The sequence below is a fragment of the Strigops habroptila genome, chromosome 1 (assembly GCF_004027225.2).
Source record: "Strigops habroptila isolate Jane chromosome 1, bStrHab1.2.pri, whole genome shotgun sequence".
NCBI classification, from domain to species: domain Eukaryota; kingdom Metazoa; phylum Chordata; class Aves; order Psittaciformes; family Psittacidae; genus Strigops; species Strigops habroptila.
The window spans coordinates 48,829,058-48,850,049 of NC_044277.2; the positions used below are offsets into that span (position 1 = coordinate 48,829,058).

The 20,992-nt window shown below is 41.0% G+C and overlaps 1 protein-coding gene across 2 annotated transcripts; it reads left to right on the plus strand.

Moving 5' to 3' along the window:
• On the plus strand, positions 1-19,333 carry USP14 (ubiquitin specific peptidase 14). 2 transcript variants are annotated; one of them, XM_030478797.1, is made up of 16 exons: positions 1-269; positions 2,691-2,836; positions 3,457-3,489; positions 5,327-5,431; positions 7,088-7,191; positions 8,877-8,935; positions 10,824-10,954; positions 11,258-11,338; positions 12,100-12,179; positions 13,090-13,204; positions 14,940-15,005; positions 15,334-15,426; positions 16,406-16,534; positions 17,597-17,657; positions 18,383-18,490; positions 18,603-19,333. In XM_030478797.1, exons 1-16 carry the CDS (start codon positions 254-256, stop codon positions 18,752-18,754), a joined length of 1,479 nt encoding a protein of 492 aa, XP_030334657.1. In that variant the 5' UTR covers positions 1-253; the 3' UTR covers positions 18,755-19,333. The 2 variants fall into 2 exon arrangements, with proteins under 2 accessions (XP_030334657.1, XP_030334665.1); XM_030478805.1 differs by having other exon boundaries at positions 41-269; positions 1,935-2,836; positions 18,603-19,301.
• The last annotated feature ends 1,659 nt before the right edge of the window (positions 19,334-20,992 follow it).

Here is a 20,992-nt window from a genome sequence, read left to right on the forward strand (position 1 = left end):
CTTCCGGCGCTGCGCGCGCAGCCCGCCCCGCTTCCGGCGAGCGGCCCCGCTTGCAGCGTCATCCTGAGGGGCCGGTTTGAATGAGACCCCGAGGGAGGCAGGCAGGGACGCCGCGGAGCCGCTGCCGCCAACGCCCGCCCGCTCCCGCCCCGCTAACGCCGCTCGCAGCTAGCGCTACTGCCTGCCGCCCTTTCGCTTCCCCGCCGCCAACCGCGCCTTCCCAGGACACGGCGTGCCGCCCGCCCCTTCCGCCATGCCGCTCTTCTCAGGTGAGCCGGCCCCGCCGCCCGCACGGCCCAGCCCGGGCTGGGGACGTCCGCAGCGTGGGGCCGCGGCAGAGGGGAGGCAGCGCCCGCGGCGGCGGGGTTATTGCCTCAGCGACGAGCCCTCCTCGGTGGCCCCGCAGCCCCTGGCCCGGCCCTTCCCGCCGCTGCCGCCGCGCGGAGGGAGGCGGGCGGTGCCCCCGGGGGGCGGGGAGAGGCTCATCCGGCGGCCTCGCGGTCCGGCCGCCGGCGCTCGCACATGTCCGCCGGGAGCTCCCCGGAACGTGCGGCCCGGTCCGGCCCGGCCCGGCCGGCTGCGGAGGAAGTGTCGGCTCGGCGCGGCCCGGCTGGGGCGAGGGGAGAGCGCTGGTGGTGTCCGGGAGGGCCCGTTCGGCGAGGCTCGGTGGTGGGAATGGGTGTCTCACGCGAACCGCGTGTATGCAGGTGCATCAGCCTCTCCCCTTTTAAATCCGTTGTTTCGTAGTTAAAATCAGAGAGGATCCCACTCATCTCCTTGCCAGAAAGTTTCTAGTGAGGACTGCAAGAGTAAAACCTCCAGTGACACTTCCAGGACCAGTTACCGCTTCATTTATGCGTAACAGGTCTGGCCTGCTGGGGCTTTTCAGTACGTGAGGAACAGGTTGTAGAAGGCCTCAGTGCACAGTCGCATCCCTGTTTCTCCATTATTTTAGTTGTGGTCGGCAAACTGGAATCCCCTGTCAGTATGACAGGACTTTTCCTGAACTCTAGCATATGGGTACAAGCTGTGTTTTCTGTTCATGGGGCAAATATGTTCTTCCTTTTTCTTTGTCTCCATTGTTTTCAAATTAACAATTTTCGTTGGTTGCGATCTCTGAAGATGCTCAAGTTCTTAAGTTTCCTTGTCTTGAGTGCCAAGTTGTCAAAACCAGTGACACTCCAAATCTGTAGTAATAATTGCTAACTCTTCTGCGTATTAGGCGGTGGATGCATGACTGTTCAAAAATGCAAAACTCGAAAGGCTGTGCAGCTGACTTGTTCAGTCACTGAGTGGGTTGTCTTCCTGGAAAATACTTGTACTTGGTATTAAATATAATATACAAAATCATACAATCAGGTTGGAAAAGACCTCTAAGATCGTCAAGTCCAACTGTTAATAGGTGTGTTAAAAAATCAGGAGGTTGGGCAAATCAGAAGGTACTTTCTGCTAGAAATACTGAAAAGCCAGTTGTTTGAGATGCTTTGTAGGCTAATTTAGACTAAATCATGGTTATTCTGTCTTATAACCCATCACAAGCACCGCATATATCTGAAATCTGAACCTCCTTGGGAGGTATTTTAAAATCACAACTTTTAAGAGGTTTGTGTTGGAAAAAAAAACCCCTAGAGTTGCGAAATATATTGACGTAGAACCGAAACACAGGTAGAAGGAAGGCTAAAGCTTTCTTAAAGTATGGTATTTCAGGCCCTTACTGTGCACATAGGATATTACTGTGTGCTGTATATTGCAGGTTTTCAGCAAAACTGCAGCTTGCTGAAGTAGCCTTGTGTACCTGTTACAGTGATTGGAAGTGATCAAAGATGTGTAACCGTTCTTTGGAAGCATAGTTTGTTCTGGCATTTTTGCCTGCTCTTGATCAGTACAAGCTTTACTGAAGGGATGTTAACATGCCCCTGTGTCGTTCTGCCTAGCGTTCCTGCTGATGATCCCATTTCCAGCGTCACGAATTGCACTTTCTTGGCCGAATTTCACTTCACTACTTACTTCCACGTTTACTGGGGTCAGGGCCTCTGGATCTGCAACTGCTTGTGTGAATACTGTCAAAACTGAGGAAGGTTGCAGCGGTGGCATCATGGACGGCAGTCTGAGATGAACCTTCCATTGGTGTGCTATTTTATAGGTCTTGCCTTGATGCACACTTGTCTCTTCATGTAGCTCCACGTGAATGACACTGGTAGTCAAAGCTATGGCTGTCAAACAGTAGCTTTGCTTTTAAGGAACATGGTATTGTTTTCCATTGAAGGAGAACGGAAATGCTATGGAAAACTGAACTGGAATCACACATCTGAACTTCCTTCAGAAAGTTCATTTGTTTACAGTAAACAGCGCCAAGAGATTGGGAGAGTTACTTTCAAACTGCTTTTGAGAAGACTTGCCTAAAGGATTTTTGATGCTGTTATACACGTTTATTGCTTGGAAAGTTTCTCAGTACATATATTGCATACAGTTGTTTTGTAAGATATTTTTAGACATATTGGAGGTAATATGTTCTGATGGCTGAGCTGCCATATAGTCAGGGTGTCCCTTAGCTTGGTTACTGACAAGTTTTTGAAAGCTGAGTGTTCTGAGATGGTATAAACTCTGGAATTTGAAATACTGGGTTAATCTTGGTAATTACATTCTTGTATATTAGGAAATAATCTAGTTTCAAAACATTTTGTTTGCAGTTAATGTGAAATGGGGAAAAGAGAAATTCGATGGCGTGGAGCTTAACACTGATGAACCTCCAATGGTCTTCAAAGCCCAGTTGTTTGCACTGACTGGAGTTCAGCCAGCTAGACAGAAGGTTATGGTTAAAGGAGGAACTCTGAAGGTAGAAATCCATGTTTGTTTTTAATATAATTTCTAGCTTTATTTGATGTTACGATGTAATGATCAATGACTATATTTCTAAGTGTTCCTCCAGAAGGTCTTTCATTGCATGTATTAGACTGACGACACTTTTCAGAAATAATTGTGTACGATTCATTACCTACTGCTAGAAAATCCTGGCAAAAGTGTTGCTGAATGGTTGGGAGGTACACTAATGTTTTAAAACACTTCTCCACTCTTTTATACCAAAACGTACTCTGCTTTTTTTGTGTTCCTTCTTAATGTTCAGAATCTGAATGCAACTTCTTGCTTTTTCGCTTAAGAAAAGTTTCTCTGGCACTTCTTTGCTGGAGACTTACCGGTATAATGCAGTATAGGCAAATTTCCTACAAAAAGTTGCTTCCATCTAAGCAGTGTTGAACAACAGATGAAGAACCTTATTGGAAAGATGACTTGGCTGCTTTTTATTTTAGTCAGACAAGACTTGATGTAAATAGTTAATATTGTGAAATCTTTGATGAACCACAGTTGTGTATTTAGAAATACGTGATTAATATTTATGAAGATACTTGCTTGTCTTTTGCTGCGAGATAATTAACCTGTCTTTTATTTCAAATACAGGATGATGACTGGGGGAACCTAAAAATAAAGAATGTAAGTTCTGGGGAATAACTAGATTTTACTGGTTTAATTTTTATTTTCACATCTAAAAAAAATAATGTAGAAGTTCTGCTGTTTCTGTTTCAGCAGGTAGCTCTTTCCTGAAAATCAGACCTTGGTGTCATACCTAAGCATTCTTATGTTGTTCTCACCAGTGATTTATGAAAAACCTTTTGGCATCTGTAGGGAAATTACATCATCTCTCTGAAGTCCTGTGGAGCATAGATTTCTTTGTTTCTTACGAGAAATGTTCTGGGTCGGACCAGTGGTCCTTCTGTCTTGTCCATCTGTGAGCATAGTAATAAGTGATGTTATTTAGAGAGAGGTTGTGAACTTGGGCACTGCCTGTAGTCCATTGTGCTTGTATGTCCCCAGCATGGAAAATCATGGCATTACAAACGCTGAAATTACAGCTTAGCCTGTTTATTTCTTATCTACCTGCTGAAATTTGTTCTTCTGTACTAAATGGCTGCTGTTTAAAAACAAAGCCGTTAGTAATGGTTATTCGTTTGACTAGTTCAAAAAGAAAACAAAAAGTGAACCTATTTGTGTTTCTTAGCTGTATAATATTGTAACAGGGAATCCCAAAGATTTTTGCTTGGGGTTTTTTTGCAGTTTCATTTCTCTAGGTATCTTGTAGCATCTATTTGGTACAGGTTTTACTCCAGTTCTTCACTGAGCAGATTGAATTAGATAGTGCCACTCTTACCCTTGTAATTAGTTTGTAATCATCTATTAGTACCTTATAGCTACAGCTATTGTAGCAAAGTTATTCAGCAAAATTCCTGGTGCATAATATTTTTGTCCTTTTTTGCATACTGTTACTCTAATAACTGCCTTTATTAACTTTAATAATGTTATATACAAGTTCTAGGGAGTTATTTACATGGTGAAAGTAGTTTCTTTCTATTATGTTGTTCTTCCTATTCCTTAGCATTGTATTTTTCAAGGCCCTAGATAGCCATTTTCTCCCACTTTGATAGGTCTTACTGTGTAGATGGACTCCCGTGGAATGCTGAAAAACTCCTTTTCGTTATGCTAGTCCAGCAAACATGGTAACTTGATTGCTTCCTACCCCCACCTTTTGAGCATTAGTCCTTGTGCCTAAACTGGTGGGGTCATTTTGGTTATCGTTCACTTCTCAGTTAGTTTAATGTCCTTGGACTTTGCCAGACAAAGGATGGCACTTCCCTTTCCCACTTTTCAGGTGAAGGAAACAATTCCAGACTCAGCTGTGGTCATTATTACCGACATCTGTCTGAAGAGTCTCCCCAGATCCTCAGCTAAAGATGAGGGATGTATTTTTGTTGTTGTTTAGAGAATTCTGAATTTGAGAAACTCAAACATTGCAGCTTCTTTCAAATCAGAATTGAGCTGCTCAGTTATCCTGGGTTCTGAGGTACTTGCTAAGACTCAAGGGAAAGAGGAATATTTGCACTGAAGCATTGAAGATGCCTGATCCCTAGTGGTCCATCAGAAAGGGAGCTTTTCTGAACACTTCACATTGGGATATTCAGTGAATGTTAAGTTTAGTCCCTATTGGAATCCTACATTGCCGAGCTGCTGTCAAGCTCACCAGGCTCAGTGGAAGTGTGTAGGACAGATAATGCTGTGGAGTTGCTCTCGAGAAGTACTTTCTAGGTAATGAGAAAGTTAAGGTATGTCCTTAAGAAACAACAGCACAGTATCAGTTCTGTGAACTAAGAGAAAGGTTGTGTTTATTTTGGGGGAAATAGCTGAAATCTATCAAGAGCTTATGATTTTATTTATTTATTTTTAAGCAGAAATAACTGCCCTTAACTCTTTATTACTATTTTTACTGTGTTTCAAGGGGATGACCTTATTAATGATGGGTTCTGCAGATGCGCTTCCAGAAGAGCCAATTGCTCGACCCGTCTTTGTAGAAGACATGACAGAGGAGCAGTTGGCTTCAGCTGTAAGCATATTTCACTCTTTGGCTCTTTGTAAATCTTAGAATAAGAGGAATAATGGCAAGTTCTTAAATGCTAGAAGTTGCTCGAAAGTGGATTATGAAACTGTAATGTCTGTTTAGCATCTATAGCTTCGTAAGGAAACACAAATTTACATTGATGACCCAACTGGTAGCACTGGTAAGAAGTCTGGAATTTAACTTACAAGTCGTATAACTGGTGCTGATTTTTCTTTAACCAGGCAGCTTAGTAAATTTTCTAAAAATAGCATTGCTGATGTTTTTAAAGAGAAAGTTGTATTGCCCTTGCTATATTGGTGTCTGAACTTTGCCTGAATAAGGGCTCTTAAATGTCTCCTTCATATCTGTGCAGGGAAACTAGTGTTTGTTTGAGGTGGGGTGTGTTTGGGGTTCTGTTTGTCCTTTGAAAGTAAGTTTGATGTCAGTGGAATAGATTATATGTTTTCTTTTATGGGAGTAAAGTCTGGAAGGCATAATTAATCTATTATTTTTAATGAAGTAACTTCTGTTTGAGTTGTTTCCCTTTTTACAATTTGAAAGGCTTGATTTTCTCATCAGTCATTTGAACTGGGAGCTCTTTGTCATACTTAACAGTTGCATGACTGTTGTCACCTGTACATGCAGAATGGGAATACATTTGTGCATGTCTGTATGAAAACAAATCTGTAGTTTTGGACTGGTTTTGTGTTTCAGTATTTAATACTTCCCATGGCATCAGCAGGTGAGGGATATTCATGTGTTTTTGAGACTAACCATATACATTGGCTTTGAGGTAACTGAGGGGCAAACAGGGAGGTAGTTCAGTGTAAAGTAGCATTTTCAAAAAGTCGATCACATTGCATTCCTCTGATTCATATTTTGTTACACATCAAAATTCAGTTGTCTGTACTGCATGTATTCATTAAAATGGAATACACAACTAAATGAATTCTCTTTTCCTAGAATAATTCGGTGGTATTGGTATGCAGCACAGCTTCAGGTTCATTAAACTGCATGCTTTTCCCTGACAACTACTCAAATATGCAGGATTAAAGAAAATTTAAAAAGCTATTATATTGTGATTTATAGTTGTTTCTGAAGCTGGTTAGTTTAATTATTAGTTGGCCTTTGCATTTGTCAAAACTTTAGAAGTTCACAAGCTGTCTGAAAGGATCAAATTAATGATCTGTTGCAAACTTCTGGAGAGGAGTTTAAATAATGCTTTTGTTTTTAACTATGGAGTTCAGCACATTCCGAGTTTCACCGAAAACTGATTTTAATTAAAACATCAGTTTTTTTGTACAAGTGTATTCATGTGGAAGTTTCACGGAAATAGAACTTTCAGGTCAAAACTTGAGTGAGGTTATAATTGAGCTTTCTGAATGACTGCCTGCTTGAAGAATATGTTCATTTAACTAAACATGCACAGGAAAAAACCCCAAAGCATTCCTGAATGTCCTCTAAAAGCACCAAATGGTGAAATGATTAATATAATCAGAAAACAGATCTGAAAAGCTTCATAAGGTTTGATGGAATTTTCCAGGTTTTATGCATCTCTGATCATTCCTTTTCATAGAAGTTGATGTCAAGTTATAGTGTTTATACAAAAATGGTTGCACATCTCTCTCTGACCCTCAAGCACCCTTGTAAATTTTTTGGTAGATGGAATTACCATGTGGATTGACAAACCTTGGCAACACTTGCTACATGAACGCTACGGTTCAGTGTATCCGATCAGTGCCAGAAGTGAAAGAGGCCCTTAAAAGGTAGGATTCAGTATAAAAATACCATGACCAAAATGTTTTCTTTAGCTTATGAAATAGATATTTTGTGGAACAGTTGTCTTAATACTGGTACAGATTATCATAACAATCTGTTATTCTGTAAAGCTATTCAAAGTTAACATCATGATAGATTTAACTTTTATCCTATGGCTGTGTTAGTCTGTACTTTTTAAAGAACTTAAGACTATGTATTTGTTGGAACTGGCTTTTAGTGGAGAGAATGTGTTTTGCCTAGCTAAAAAATAGTTCCTATCAAGACTTGTTTAAACTGCTTAAACAAGCTGCTGAACTCCTAACCCGGTTTTCTGATGTTAGTTTGTATGGTCTGGTTCCATATAGAAGAATTGTACAGGAGTCCTGTTCCTTTGAGGAGTATTCTTTTCAATGGCTTTAGAGCTGAAAATACTTTGTGCAATGAAATTCTGCCATTATTGATGTTTGGTGCTTGGAGGTACAGCAGGAAGCTCCGAGGTAGGACCATGGGGGTTACTATGGCAGCAAACTGGGGTAAGCTGGAGTTACATGTGGATATGTAGGGAACGGAAGACATGCCCTTATGGAATCTGTTTCGTTTGTTCTGACTGTAGAATAACTTACTTTGATTTTTTTATAATTATGATGAAAACCATCAGTATTTAAAAGATGTGAGGATTAAATAGAGCATTGCCATTTTAGGGTTAACTCCTTTAAAATACACTGCTTTCCTGACACCTTGGTACCCAACTGGATAGTCTAGGTTACTGTAAACACTAGTTACTTAAGTACTTAGACATTTTCCTTCATTCTGTTAGCAGGTGAACCTTAATTATTTAGCACTGAGAACTATTTGTGAAGTACAGAAACTGTTAAAAGTTTCTTGTTTTTCAGTATTGTCATGTTAGGAAAGTCTGTTTTTTTTCCATGTAAAGGACTGAGTTACTGCACTGAATCAGAATATTTGACAAATTTAACATACCAAATGTCAAAATATACACTATAAAACTGGCAGACTGCAATACAAGATGTGGCCTTATTGTCTCTGGGAAGTCAGATTCGCAGGCAGCCGCTCTATTTTCCCCTGGAGACTTAAGACTTTATTTGGTCTTCCCTGCCTGATGACAGCAGGGAAGGGTATATGGCAGTGAGAGAGAAGTGAAAGGACTCACATCTTTCAAGGTGTTTTTTCCATGCATCTGAAGAAGCTGTGGCAAACCTTTCAGAAAAGGGGTAGCTTCTATTCAGACTTTTTCTCAGTTTCTTTAAAGATGGAGGTTTTGAGGTAAATGGATTGGGGAAGCAGCAGGGATGTATCCAGACTTCTCGGTCTGCGTTTATTTATTGTCTAAGGATGCCGGTTTTCCTTTGCTTCCATGCATTGCTTGCAGAGTAGCTGAGACTTTGAGGTGAGTGTGAGTAAATCTGATCTTCAGTTACGTCTGGTTTAGTGATTAATAGAATCACAGAATGTTTTGGGTTGGAAGGAACCTGAAAGATCATCTAGTTCCAACCCCCCTGCCACGGGCAGGGAAACCTTCCACTAGACCAGGTTGCTCAAAGCCCCGTCCAACCTGGCCTTTCTTTTGATACATTTAAATAAATGTAGCTGCTGCCTGCTTTATGATTTAAAAACCTGTCTGCTCTTCTCGATTGTGTTTAATTGCATACAAATTGTTTTTCTTCTCTTTTAGGTATGGTGGTGCCTTAAGAGCTTCAGGAGAAATGGCCTCTGCTCAATACATTACTGCAGGTTGGTGTTTAGAGTAGAACACAAGGGTTTAGGCTAGTGTGTGATTTCCTGCTAACTGCAGATGAAAATTGCAGTTAGATCTCTGCACGTTTTTCTTTAGTGCATATGCCTTAGCAATGTCAGATCTGCTAGCACTAGAGGATTCTTTTTGCTCTGTTATTAATATCTTTAAAGGTTATTCTGACTGTGGCTGCAAAGCATACATCTCTGCATATTATTACCTAGCTGCATACTAGGGAAAATATATACAAGTGTGGTCTAGGCTTAGATAGAAATCATTCCTGTCTCTTAACTGTTTTGCATGTAGGCATAAAGTAATTGGAACGTCCTAAAGCATACTCCATCCATCTGTGGATTTGATCGTTTTGTGTAGAAATAGTCTAGTGCACAATTCTTTATTTCACTTAATGGTAGGCTAACACCATACTCCCAGAACATGTAGTTCATTGATATTTTTTGGTAAGATCTATTGGCTGGGCATTATTGTTAAGGAGGTAGCTGATGCTTTATCAGTGGTCTTAGTCATTACCCAAAAGATCCCAATTTCATAACTGAAATGGAAAGTAGTGTCTTCAAATGGCACGTTTCTCTTTATTGTGGTGATCTGGGTGCTCACAGTGTGGGAGCTCACAACGGCCCTGTATCTCCAAGATCTAACTAGAATTCTAGTTAGACCCCTTACATTTGAACAAGGGTACTACTTGTCCACTTTTTCTTTTTTTACTCTATTTCATTGCCCCACTAAGATGCTGGGCCAGGACACTGGGATTTCTACCAGTCCATTTAAGGAAAAACAAAACAATATAAGGAAGGAAAGGTCCAGTTTGTGGGTATGCCTGCTGATCGAGTTTTGGGGTGGTAAGTTCAATGGTTACTCTATACAAACCACGCCTGCCCCTCCCCTTTTCACTGCCTTTACTTCGTGTCCCTTGTTTTCTTTTTAAAGTGACAGCTCTGCTTTTTAGGAATTTTAATAGTTGAAGTAATTCATAGTTAATTCTTTGGTGCTGAGCTGGTCAAGATCTCCTGCATGACACTTATGGCATTTTTTTTCCTAAATTGCTGTGTCATATCAGTTATCTCTCTTAATCGAGGTCAGTGCAGATATTTCTTAAAGAGAGGAAGCAATTGGCCATATTCACTATTCAAGAGTATCATTCATTAGTCTCTCCACTTGTCAATTAGTGATCATGCAGACTGTTGCCTACCTCACAGGGTTGTTGTGAGGATTAATAGGTGTCTCTGAAGTTATTTGTGGGTTTAAAGTGCTGTAACCTGTGTACATAAGACATTTACTGCACTGTGTCTGGAGCAAAAAAGAAAGCCATGTGTATTGTCATGCAATCCATAGAATTTATTGAATTGAACATAGTTATGAACTGTCTGCATGTATGCATATGCATACTTGTTTTCCTGGGTCTTAAATCAAGCATGAGCATTTTCTAGATATTTTAGTTGGGAATAAGTAAAGGGTTTTTTTTCCCCAGTAGCTGGTGAAGCTTAAGTTGCTCTAGAGGCTAGATTGCAAATGCCTTCTGGTTTCTGTAGGTGGTGTCCTCTTGTGAAAACATTGTTCATCAGATGTGTTTTGAATGAAATCTTAACTGCTCAAATAATATTTTTCTGTTAGCAGCCAGGAAAGAGAAGGCATTATGTGCGAAACTCTCAGAATTGTCATCTTTATGCTTGCAAAGTCGTGTTAAGAAATGAGATCTTGGGTGCACCTCTTATGCTACCTGGAAAATTTGGTCCTGGTTTGGAAAGATCAAACTGGGCACTGTTAAATGATAAGTCTTTAAATGTTGCTGCTGTTTTACTGTTCTTTTTCAACTTCCTGGCATGTTTGAATTGTTTTTCCACTTCTCAAAGCATTCACTTTTTCTTCAAGCTCTTAGAGACTTGTTTGATTCCATGGATAAAACTTCCTCCAGTATCCCACCTATCATTCTCCTGCAGTTTTTACATATGGCCTTCCCACAGTTTGCAGAGAAAGGCGATCAAGGCCAGTACCTTCAACAGGTAAAGACCAATTATTAGCTTATTGTTTGAAAATTCTAGTGTCTTAGAAGTTGAGAGCGAGGATCTTTGAAATCTTTCCTTCTCCTGTGAAAGTAATTTACCCCAGTAAAGCATTTGCTGTTACACTGTGTAGAAAAGTTGAATGTAATGTTAAGTGCCAGCTCTGAAAATGTATGGTGGAATAGGGAGAAATTCTTACGTAAGGAATTCTTTGTTTGTTTGTTACAGTGTGAAGATTGATGGGTTTAATATTATTAAATCATAACTCTACCGGTCACATTTAATGTTCTGTTCCCTTCCTAGGATGCCAATGAGTGCTGGGTGCAGATGATGAGGGTACTACAGCAGAAGCTGGAAGGCATAGAAGGTGATACAGTTATGGAGGTAATTGTAGTCTTACTCTAAAAGGAGTTAGGATTTATAATATTATTCTTGCATATTTTTTCACTAAGGATTATCTATTTTGTGAGGGTTTTAACATGTATCTGTAGTCCAGTAAGCAAAACTGCTTTCTGATGTGTCTTATCAGCATAATGCTTCGTATGTCATGTCAGCTATGCTGTGGAGTGTACTGTAGGAATACTTCCCCTTTGGGCTCTGGAAGGTACCACCGTGGTGACTGTGAGTGCACAGCAGCTGGCCCTGGTAACCTGTGCATTTGGCACATAAGAAGTTTTGTCTGGAAAAAGTGCTTCAGCATTGTTGGCTACAAGAATGCTGCTTCAAACAGACAACTCAAATAAGCAACCTCATGAGAAATGAATTAAACTTTTCCCCAAGGCTTTACCAGACCAACTCTCTTCTCTGTAAGCTATTTTCTGGAGAGTCTTGGCAGTGGGAGAAGTCTGATAGACTACTCTAAAATTTAAGACAGGTTTAAGTTGGGGAGCACGGAGGTGTGACTTTTTGGTTGCAATCTTGTTTGCTAATACGCTTTGAGGTGGCTTTAACAGCATTGCTGTAAATGCTTTTGGTTTGGAACTTCTATACTGTGTCAGGAGCTTGACTGATTAGGAGAAAATGCATCTAAAGAAAGGTGAAGGAATAGGCTTCAAAGAATTTAAATAAATGGGGTATTTTGTCTATAAAGAATACTGTCTTTACATGACACTTAAAGTTATATCATAAGAGAATTTGTTTTGCAGACAGACTCTGGAGCTACAGCAGCGTCTTCTAAAAAGAAGAGTTTAATTGATCAGTTCTTCAGCATTGAATTTGAAACAGCGTATCCTAAAGACTAAGGCAAGAGATAAAGAGTGATAATAATTTCACACATTGGCAGTAGAGTGCGGGGAGCATGAAAAGCGTTGTTCAGAGTAGTATAGAAACAAAGGTGTGTGTTGGGGAAGAGAGGGAGTGGTGTATTAGAGGAGTACAGACAGGTTAAAGGTAGGATTGGATATACTTTGAGAGAGAGGATGATGTGGGGAGGAAGAACGGTTATGAAAAGTTGCAGAAGGAACCCACTGAATTAAATACTAGATTTCCTCTCCAGAGAAGATTGCCAGGTATCCACTTCAAGGATGCTGACATGTTTTATCCAAATAAAAGTAATTATTATCCTAATCGCCTTTTTTGGCTTGTAAGGGAGTGTTGCTGATATACTTGGCATACTGCACATGTACAAAAGATAGCTTGACTGATTTCTTAAAAAATAGATTAGATGCACCCTGTTAGATGAGTAGGGAACTATTGCGGCTGACAACTTCCTCGTAGCTTTTTTATAGCAAAGACAAAAAGCGTATGACCACATGGGGCACACATCTCATGCCAAGTGTTACTCTTTTCCCTCTTCTCCATCGCACAATCCTGGCTGTCATGAAACTGACCACCACCTTTTAGAAAGGATTATACTGTGCATTTTGCTTGTCTGAAATAAGGAAACATCCTGTTAGATGAGGTACTGTATCTCACAGCTTAGTACCAGCTACCACTTGTCATTACACAATGAAGGAGCAGATTGGTTAGAATGAAGGACTGTTTCAAATCTGCCTTTTTTGTCCTATGAAAAGTAAAAGTACTATTGATGCACAAGCAGAGGATTATTTTAAATTTCCGTGCTGTTCAGCATGTTGTTTTCACTAGAGCAGTAGTTCACCTCTTGGTGCACCATGTTTTTCCTTAATTTTGTGAAGTATGAAATGTACAGAAGCTGAAGAAGAGGAAGTAACTAAGGGAAAGGAGAATCTGCTTCAGCTCAGCTGCTTTATCAATCAAGAAGTGAAATATCTGTTTACAGGACTAAAATTGGTAAGCTATTACAACCTTTATTTAACTGAAATCCTAAATTACCTGTGTTTTTAATCTGTGACTTGGAATTGACATCTGCTGTCCAAGCAAGCTTTACAAAATTCCAAGGTTTTTGGTTTTTTGGTGTTCAATGGGAAGATGGCAGTGAAAGCGAATTGCATGTTAGTGTAAAAGCGGACTTCAGCAGAGGATTTTCTTGACCCTGACGTTGTCCTCCCCATGCAGGTCACCAAGTGCCAGCCAATTTGCTGCTTGTTTGTTCAGCTGGGTTTCACTCCAGGCTGAGCAGTATCACAGAATGGTTTGGGTTGGAAGGGACTTTTAACGGTCATCTAGTTCCAACCCCCTGCCACGGGCAGGGACACCTTCGACTAGACCAGGTTGCTCCAAGCCTTGCGCAACCTGGCCTTGAACACTGCCAGGAATGGGGCAGCCACAGCTTCTCTGGGCAACCTGTGCCAGGGCCTCAGCACCCTCACAGTAAAGAATTTCTTCCTTATATTTAATCTCAGTCTCCCCTCTTTCAGTTTAAAGCCATTCCCCCTTGTCCTGTCACTACCTGCCCTTGTAAAAAGTCCCTCTCCAGATTTCTTGTAGGCCCCCTTTAGGTACTAGAAGGCTGCTTTAAGGTCTCCTCAGAGCCTTCTCTTCTCCAGGCAGAACAAGCCCAACTCTTTCAAGCTGTCTTCATAGGAGAGGTGCTCCAGCCCTATGATCATGATTTAAGCATGCTGTAAAGAGTTCTTCAGAAGTCAGTTTTAAAACGGTGGCATTTTGGTTGCTAAGAAAAAACCCCAGGTGATGGAACAATTAAACTTTAATTTTCCAGATTTTGAAGGGGTTGTTATTTTCCATGACACAATATCATCCTTAAACTGTTTACTTAAGTAGAACTTCTTCAAGTTCTTCAAGTGCTTTTTAGATGTATATTTCTAAGTTTTTAGGGGTTTTTGGAGAATCTGAAGGAGCCAGGAGAGGAGCCTACTACAAAACCTCTGTAGTAACTGCTCTTGCAGACTGTTTGTATAAGAGCAGGGATGGAAGCAGTGACTGGACCAGGTTGCATGGTTCTCAGATAATCTTTGTATCTGCTTTTTCTGACAGACTCTAGAAGGAAAAGTAAGATAAACTAGTTAATGTTCAGAACTAAAATCATAATTGCATAGATTATTGTTATAAGAAAAAAAGGAACCTCACTTCCAGGCCAAGAAAGGTCTAGAATTCTTATGCTGGGTTGCCTGGTTGGTAGAAGCAACGGTACCAACCAGGCCAGTCTTGCCCTAAATTAGGAAAGGTTCCTGGAAACAGGCTGTCACCACCTGTCTCCTCTGTAGCTCTGCCTACTTTAGACTGAGGTTTGGGAAACGTGCAAATATTCCTCTCAGAAGAAACCTCAGATTTGCTTTAGTTGTGTTCCAAGCATGACATGACATTCGTAACCAAGTCCAGATACAGTTTCTAACCAAATCCACTTGCAAGTTCTACTCCTGCAGAATTAAATTTTCTGCAGAGAGAACCTTTGTGTTAGGGCACAGGAATGAGCCTGGAGCCCAGCAAATGAATGGGCTTGCGCTTTCTGCCGAGGAGTTTCAAAATTCTCTGTGTTGTAATGGCTGATAGCAACAGAAGAGATGGGCAGAACCAGATTTACTTTATGGCTTGTTTATCTGTGCTGTGCTTTGCTTCAGGCTGTTTCTTATGATGAACATAGGTGTTATTACCTTTCTTTTAACAGCGCCTTCAAGAGGAAATCACCAAACTATCTCCAACACTGCAGAGAAATGCACTCTATATCAAATCTGTGAGTGGTACTTCTGTTGCTCTCTTCATCATTCTTTTAACTGTTGTCAATTTTCTGTCCCAAAACACAAAGTTATTGCTGCAACAGCATGTGATTTATGTTTATAAAATATCTGAATATCCACTATCAAGGAATTTAAAACTGAGAATTACTTCTTCGAGTACACTACTATACAGAGCTTCAAATTAAGAGGCCTTGCTATATTCCTATGTGTTTGTGTACAAATATGTTCCTCAGGTAGCCTGTAATTTAGGATTTGCAGTGTTTAAGTGTTTGAAAGATCTGTCAGTATCTAAAGTAATAATAGCTTTTTCTATTTTTCTTATAGTCTAAAATCAGTCGCTTGCCAGCCTACCTGACTATTCAGATGGTCAGGTTTTTTTACAAAGAGAAAGAATCTGTGAATGCCAAAGTTCTTAAGGTAAGTTTTGAGCATATTGATCTTGAATTCCTCTTCATGCTTTTCAGTGATGTTTTTACTGTAGGTAGACAACTAATACTTGAAGGCTATTTACTTGAAGGCTATTTACTCAATTGTTTGCTTTTCAACTGCATTTAAAAATATTAACAGTGCAGTTTCTTTGCAGATGTACAAAGTAGCTTTGTTCCCAGCTGTGATGGTCCCAGTTTTGTGGCAAACTATCCTACCCAAATAGACTGGGGAATGGGAGGTGAGGGACAGAAATGAATTTGCTCCAACACTGCTAGGATGGTTTTTTTGGTCTCTTTTCACCGATGGCTCAGAGGATAATGTTTAGTTAAGGAGAGGGCCATGCTTTCAGTTACTGGACAGCGCTCTACAGCTGATGAGAAATGTTTAGGCTAACAAACTCTTCCTGTACTAGTTATTTTAATGGGCTTTCTCATTGACAAATGCAAGAACCAGCTGCCAACAGCTACATGTTCCAGTTTTGCTTTCTGTTAGCCTTGGCTGATAGACTTCCTAGGCTGCCCTGGGGAGCATCATGATAGATGATGCCTGCTTCTCTTAAGCAAGGGAATAAAGATTGAAGGCACATGTTAACTATTCCAGAAGATTGTTTGGATAACACAAATGAACATTTTGTCAGTGTATGGTCGTTCTGCATGCATATTTTTTGCCTTAGGCCTGCATAGGGTATGTCTGTAGTATAAAGTATGACAGCTAATAATAAAGAATCTAAATATTTATTCTGAATATGGTAACTTATGATGGTTTGTTTATACTGAACTAGACATTCTTCTGTGAAAGTATTGTAGCCCTTTAGGTAAGTCCTGTCAGCGACATTTCAGTAGATCAAGTTGTCATAAATGTGTTGAGAGTTGCATCTAATTGGACTCAGTGTTGTCTTCCCATGGGAGAAAGCTTTAACACGGAGTACCAAATGATGTTAATAATCGTTATGCTTCTTACTTCCTAGGACGTTAAATTTCCTCTTATGCTGGATGTGTATGAGCTGTGTACGCCAGACCTTCAGGAAAAAATGGTTTCTTATCGATCAAAATTCAAAGATCTAGAAGACAAAAAAGTAAATCAACAGCCAAAGAATGTAAGTCTCCTGACACTGTGATTAAAGAAGTCATACAGCTGGAATTGGGGCGCTCATGAGGACTAGAGAAAACTTGACTTCCATGTGTATATTCTTATTTAGCATTCAAACTCCTTGGTATTGAGCTTTAGATCTTTTTTGTGTATTTTCATGAAAATCCCGTATCAGCTTTGGTATGATTGCTTGACCAGAAATGTTAAATGCTGTAGACAATTATATTGCTTACATTTTTATTTCAAAACTTACGAAGATGTGCTTCTGCTTACCGGTGTTATGCCTAAAGGGTTTCTGTGAATTACACAGAATGGTTCTCTTCAAACATGACTGCTTGCTGGCAGGTCACTTCTTCAGTGACAGGTAGCTTCTTCCTGCTCACCAAGTGGGAAGGGTTGTACAAGGTTCTACTATGTGTCTGAGTGATAAAATTTAGAATATATGTGCTAGTGAGCTTAATATCTGCACTCTAAAAGCGTGGTAAATGGTTTCATTCTCTATCCTGTCTACATACTGTAAAACTGACTTCCCTTTCTTTAAAGAAACCTTTCCTTTAATGAAGGGAAAAAGTAAATGAGCTAAAACTGTAGTGTTTTAGCCATGGGTTTTAAGGTTGCTAGTCTTTTCTTGGCCTAATTCCTGCCAGTTTAATTTAAAAATTTGAATAAGGCTTGCATCTCTACACAGTTAGGAGCAAGGAAAGAGGAGTGCTATTGAGAGTCTGTTTCTAGTGTTTTCTTGTTGCCACTTGTGCTGCTAGCAAGTCCCTAACAGGGAATACAGTCTTCAATTGCAGAATTGTTTCATAAACAAGCCTGGAAGTCTGGTGGGTAAACAGGCTAGGCAAAAGGTGTTCAAATGGTTACATATTTACTGTAAAAAGTGGTCTGGTTTAGATGAGGCTTTTGCATGTCCATCTAGAAATACGGTAATGGAACTTGGTTTCAAGTTGAACAGAAAATGTTTAGGCTTAGGAACAGCTTTAAATGAATGGGGAGTTGGGATTTGATAGGATTGCACTAAAGCTTTTTCACAACTGTTCCACGTTAATTATTTTCTGTTCTTCAGTCTAGTAAAAGCGAAGGTGCACAGAAAGAAGTTAAATATGAACCATTTTCTTTTCCCGATGGTGAGTACAGGGAAATCAATCTGTTTTAAAGTAACTTTCTGTTTACTTATGCTTAAGTGGACCCAATGGTAGGAATATTTTTAGAACCCTGGTTATTTTTAACACTTTTGAAAATTAATCTTCAGAAACAAGACAGAAAGAATGGAAAGATGAGGCAAGCCAAAATGCTCTTGAGATGGTCAAAGACATAAGTGTCATCCATCTGTCAAGTTGATGATACATAGAAGACATGCACATCAAAAGACATTTGCATGTCCTAGAATTAGAGCATAGAATCATAGAATGGTTTGGGTTGGAAAGGACCTTAAAGACCACCTGGTACCAACCCTCCTGCCATGGGCAGGGACACCTTCCACTAGACCAGGTTGCTCAAAGCCCCATCCAACCTGGCAGGTGCAGTTTTGGATGCTACCTTGTCAGTTGTTGGTGTTTGAAGGAAGTATTGGCCAAATCTGTCCAGAAAGCTTACTGATGGGTTTACTGCTTTAAGCTTACTGCATTTGCATTCCATCCAGGATCTGTATTTATGTCTCAGTTTCCTGAGAGGCTGTCCTGGCTGCAAGTTGCTGGTTTTAGTTCACAGCGATTGAGAACCATGCTGTAAGTGGGGCTTTACACAGCTACAGTGCTGCAGTTTGGCTCACGTGTCTTCAGTCTGCGTGCTGTTCAAACATAGAACAGTTCATGTAAGACTCACGTAACTTTTTTCCCCCCTCTTCCTTCAGATATCGGTTCTAATAACTGCGGCTATTATGACCTGCAGGCAGTGCTAACACATCAAGGCAGATCAAGTTCCTCTGGGCATTATGTGTCTTGGGTTAAAAGGAAACAAGGTAAAACACCTCGACAACTTGGAGCACTCTTAACTGCCCTTCACACTTAACGTTAAGTGTGCTTAGATATTATGTACCTAAATTACAAATAATCCTCTTGCTTTTCTTGCAGATGAATGGATTAAATTTGATGATGACAAAGTCAGCATTGTTACACCTGAAGATATTTTGAGGTTATCTGGGGGTGGAGACTGGCATATAGCTTATGTTCTACTCTACGGGCCTCGCAGAATCGAAGTAATTGAAGACGAAGCTGAGCAGTAGTCTTCAGTTTTAGCCATTCTGCCTAGGTGTGAAATAAATGTTGATTACTGATCACTTCTTTAACCCCAGAGCTTTTAGCAAGTGGATAAGTAATTTGTTCGAACCTTCTCTCATGAAGAAGGGTATGGGTTCAAAACTGCTCCAAGTACCAATTTGCCGCTGCTGGACTGGACCGGGCTGCCCCTGGGGTGGTGACAATTTTTAAAATAGCTTTAATGTCTTGCAGAAGAGAAATTTTTTAAATGAGCCTCTTCTTCCCCCCCTGCCCCCTCCTCTCTAATGTCATCAAGTATTTATTACACACCTACTCTCACATTTGTTACTCTTGCATGGTTTCTACCACAGTTCAGTAGCTGTCAATCCTTTGCCTTACCTGGCAGGTTTGTTAGGAAGGTAGAAGAGCAACTGTTGCCTTGTTGTGTAACTCAGTGCTGCTGCCCATAGCCAACAGCCATGGCTCCAATCAAGTATTGTCCAGCCTGATCTGCTGATTCAGTCTGTTCTGTTGCTGGCACCTCATGACTTCAAAATAAATTGTGATCAACAACGTGTCCTTCATTAAAAAAAGTTCATGTCTTAGTGATGTAGTTAGTACGTGTTTGTTTTCACATCTTAGGCCACCACCCGTGAATGAATGGAAGCAGCCGTGTAATAACACCTCTGGTTTTTAAGCTGTAGGATTTAACTCCTGTCCTGTGACTCTCACCACTCTCTACAACTACCTGAGAGGAGGATGGATCGAGGAGGTGGCTTGTCTCTTTTCCCAAGTAACAGGACAAGAGGTAACAGCCTCAAGCTGTGCCAGGGGAGGTTTAGATGGGATATTAGGAACAATTTCTTCACTGAAAGGGTGGTCAGACATTGGAACAGGCTGCCCAGGAAAGTGGTGGAATCACCATCCCTGGAAGTATTCACAAATGATGCAGATGAGGCCCTCAGTGACATGGTTTAGTGGTGGACTTGACAGTCCTGGGGTAATGGTTGGACTTGATCTTAAAGATCTTTTCCAACCTAGTTGATTCTGTGGTTCTGTACTCAGTAGATAAGTCTAGTTTGGTGGCTGCAAACCTGGGCTTTGCTTACTTACTTACAGTCACTTCTGTTCCTTCCCCACAGGAAAGCAGCAGCTGTAAGCTAGTGGGAGGCTGCAGTTAAAAAGCATTTCAGCGTTTGCCACAGCCAGACAAGGACTAGCTAGGCCAGCAACAGAGGATCTGATTTTTAACATGGGCCAGGCCATTGAGGGTGAGCCAGTCCTTACTCACATGAAAATACCTTCAGTTGTATCTTCATTAGCACTGATTGCGTGGTGAGTTCCTTGCTCAGAAAGCACCCAGCTTTCACCCTCCCTTCTGGGCCTGGCTCCAGCCATGGCTCCCAGGTAGGTTTGGTTATTGCACCACCTTCCCCACTGCACAGATGCCCCGGGAGCACACCAAAGGCCTAAAAGGGTGGATTTTAAAGAGGTTGCATGATGGTTAAAGACAGCTCCAGCCCCTGAGGAAGCTCCAGTGCAGTACTGGCCTGTTCCTGTGCACCCCACAGAAATGGCATGGGCTCATCTGTTTTTAAATGCTTCTGGCTCCTGTTAAGGAGGAAAGAGACACAAAATCTGGGGGCTGCTTTGTAGAACTATGTCCTCCTCGTTGTGGTCCTGTGGTCACTTTTCTCTCTTAAAGCTCCTGTGGCAGCCGAAATGAGCTTTCTGCTCAAAACTACTGTATGACCCTACACCTATGAAATAATTCATCTTTTGTGATGGGCCACAGCCCAACAGTTATTACAGACCAACCAACTTGTCCTTCCCAGAAAGTTCTGCCCCATTTTACTGCTGTTTGTGCTTTTTCCTAATTCTGAAATGTGTATGTATGTTTATCACATCTGACAACTGCACTGCAGGCTGTCTCACTGGGATAAGATAGATGATACACTTACTTAATCAACAGTAGGGACACTGAAAACCCTGGGAGAGAAGCAGCAATTAATACATGTGTCTATGAGCCTGGAATCCCCATTTCTAAGCCACCTTCCAGAGCTGTCAAACCCTTCAGTCATGCCTTGGGGCTGGGGGCTTGAATTGGTGATGGGGATCATCCCAGTCAGGATCTCTCCCCACATGGGTCTAACTTCAAGCATGATTTGAGGACCAGAGCAGTGCTCTCACATTTTGATGAGCTCATACTTGCCAATGATGCAGCAAAAAATCACTCCCTCATGCACAAAATGACGCAAGGCTGT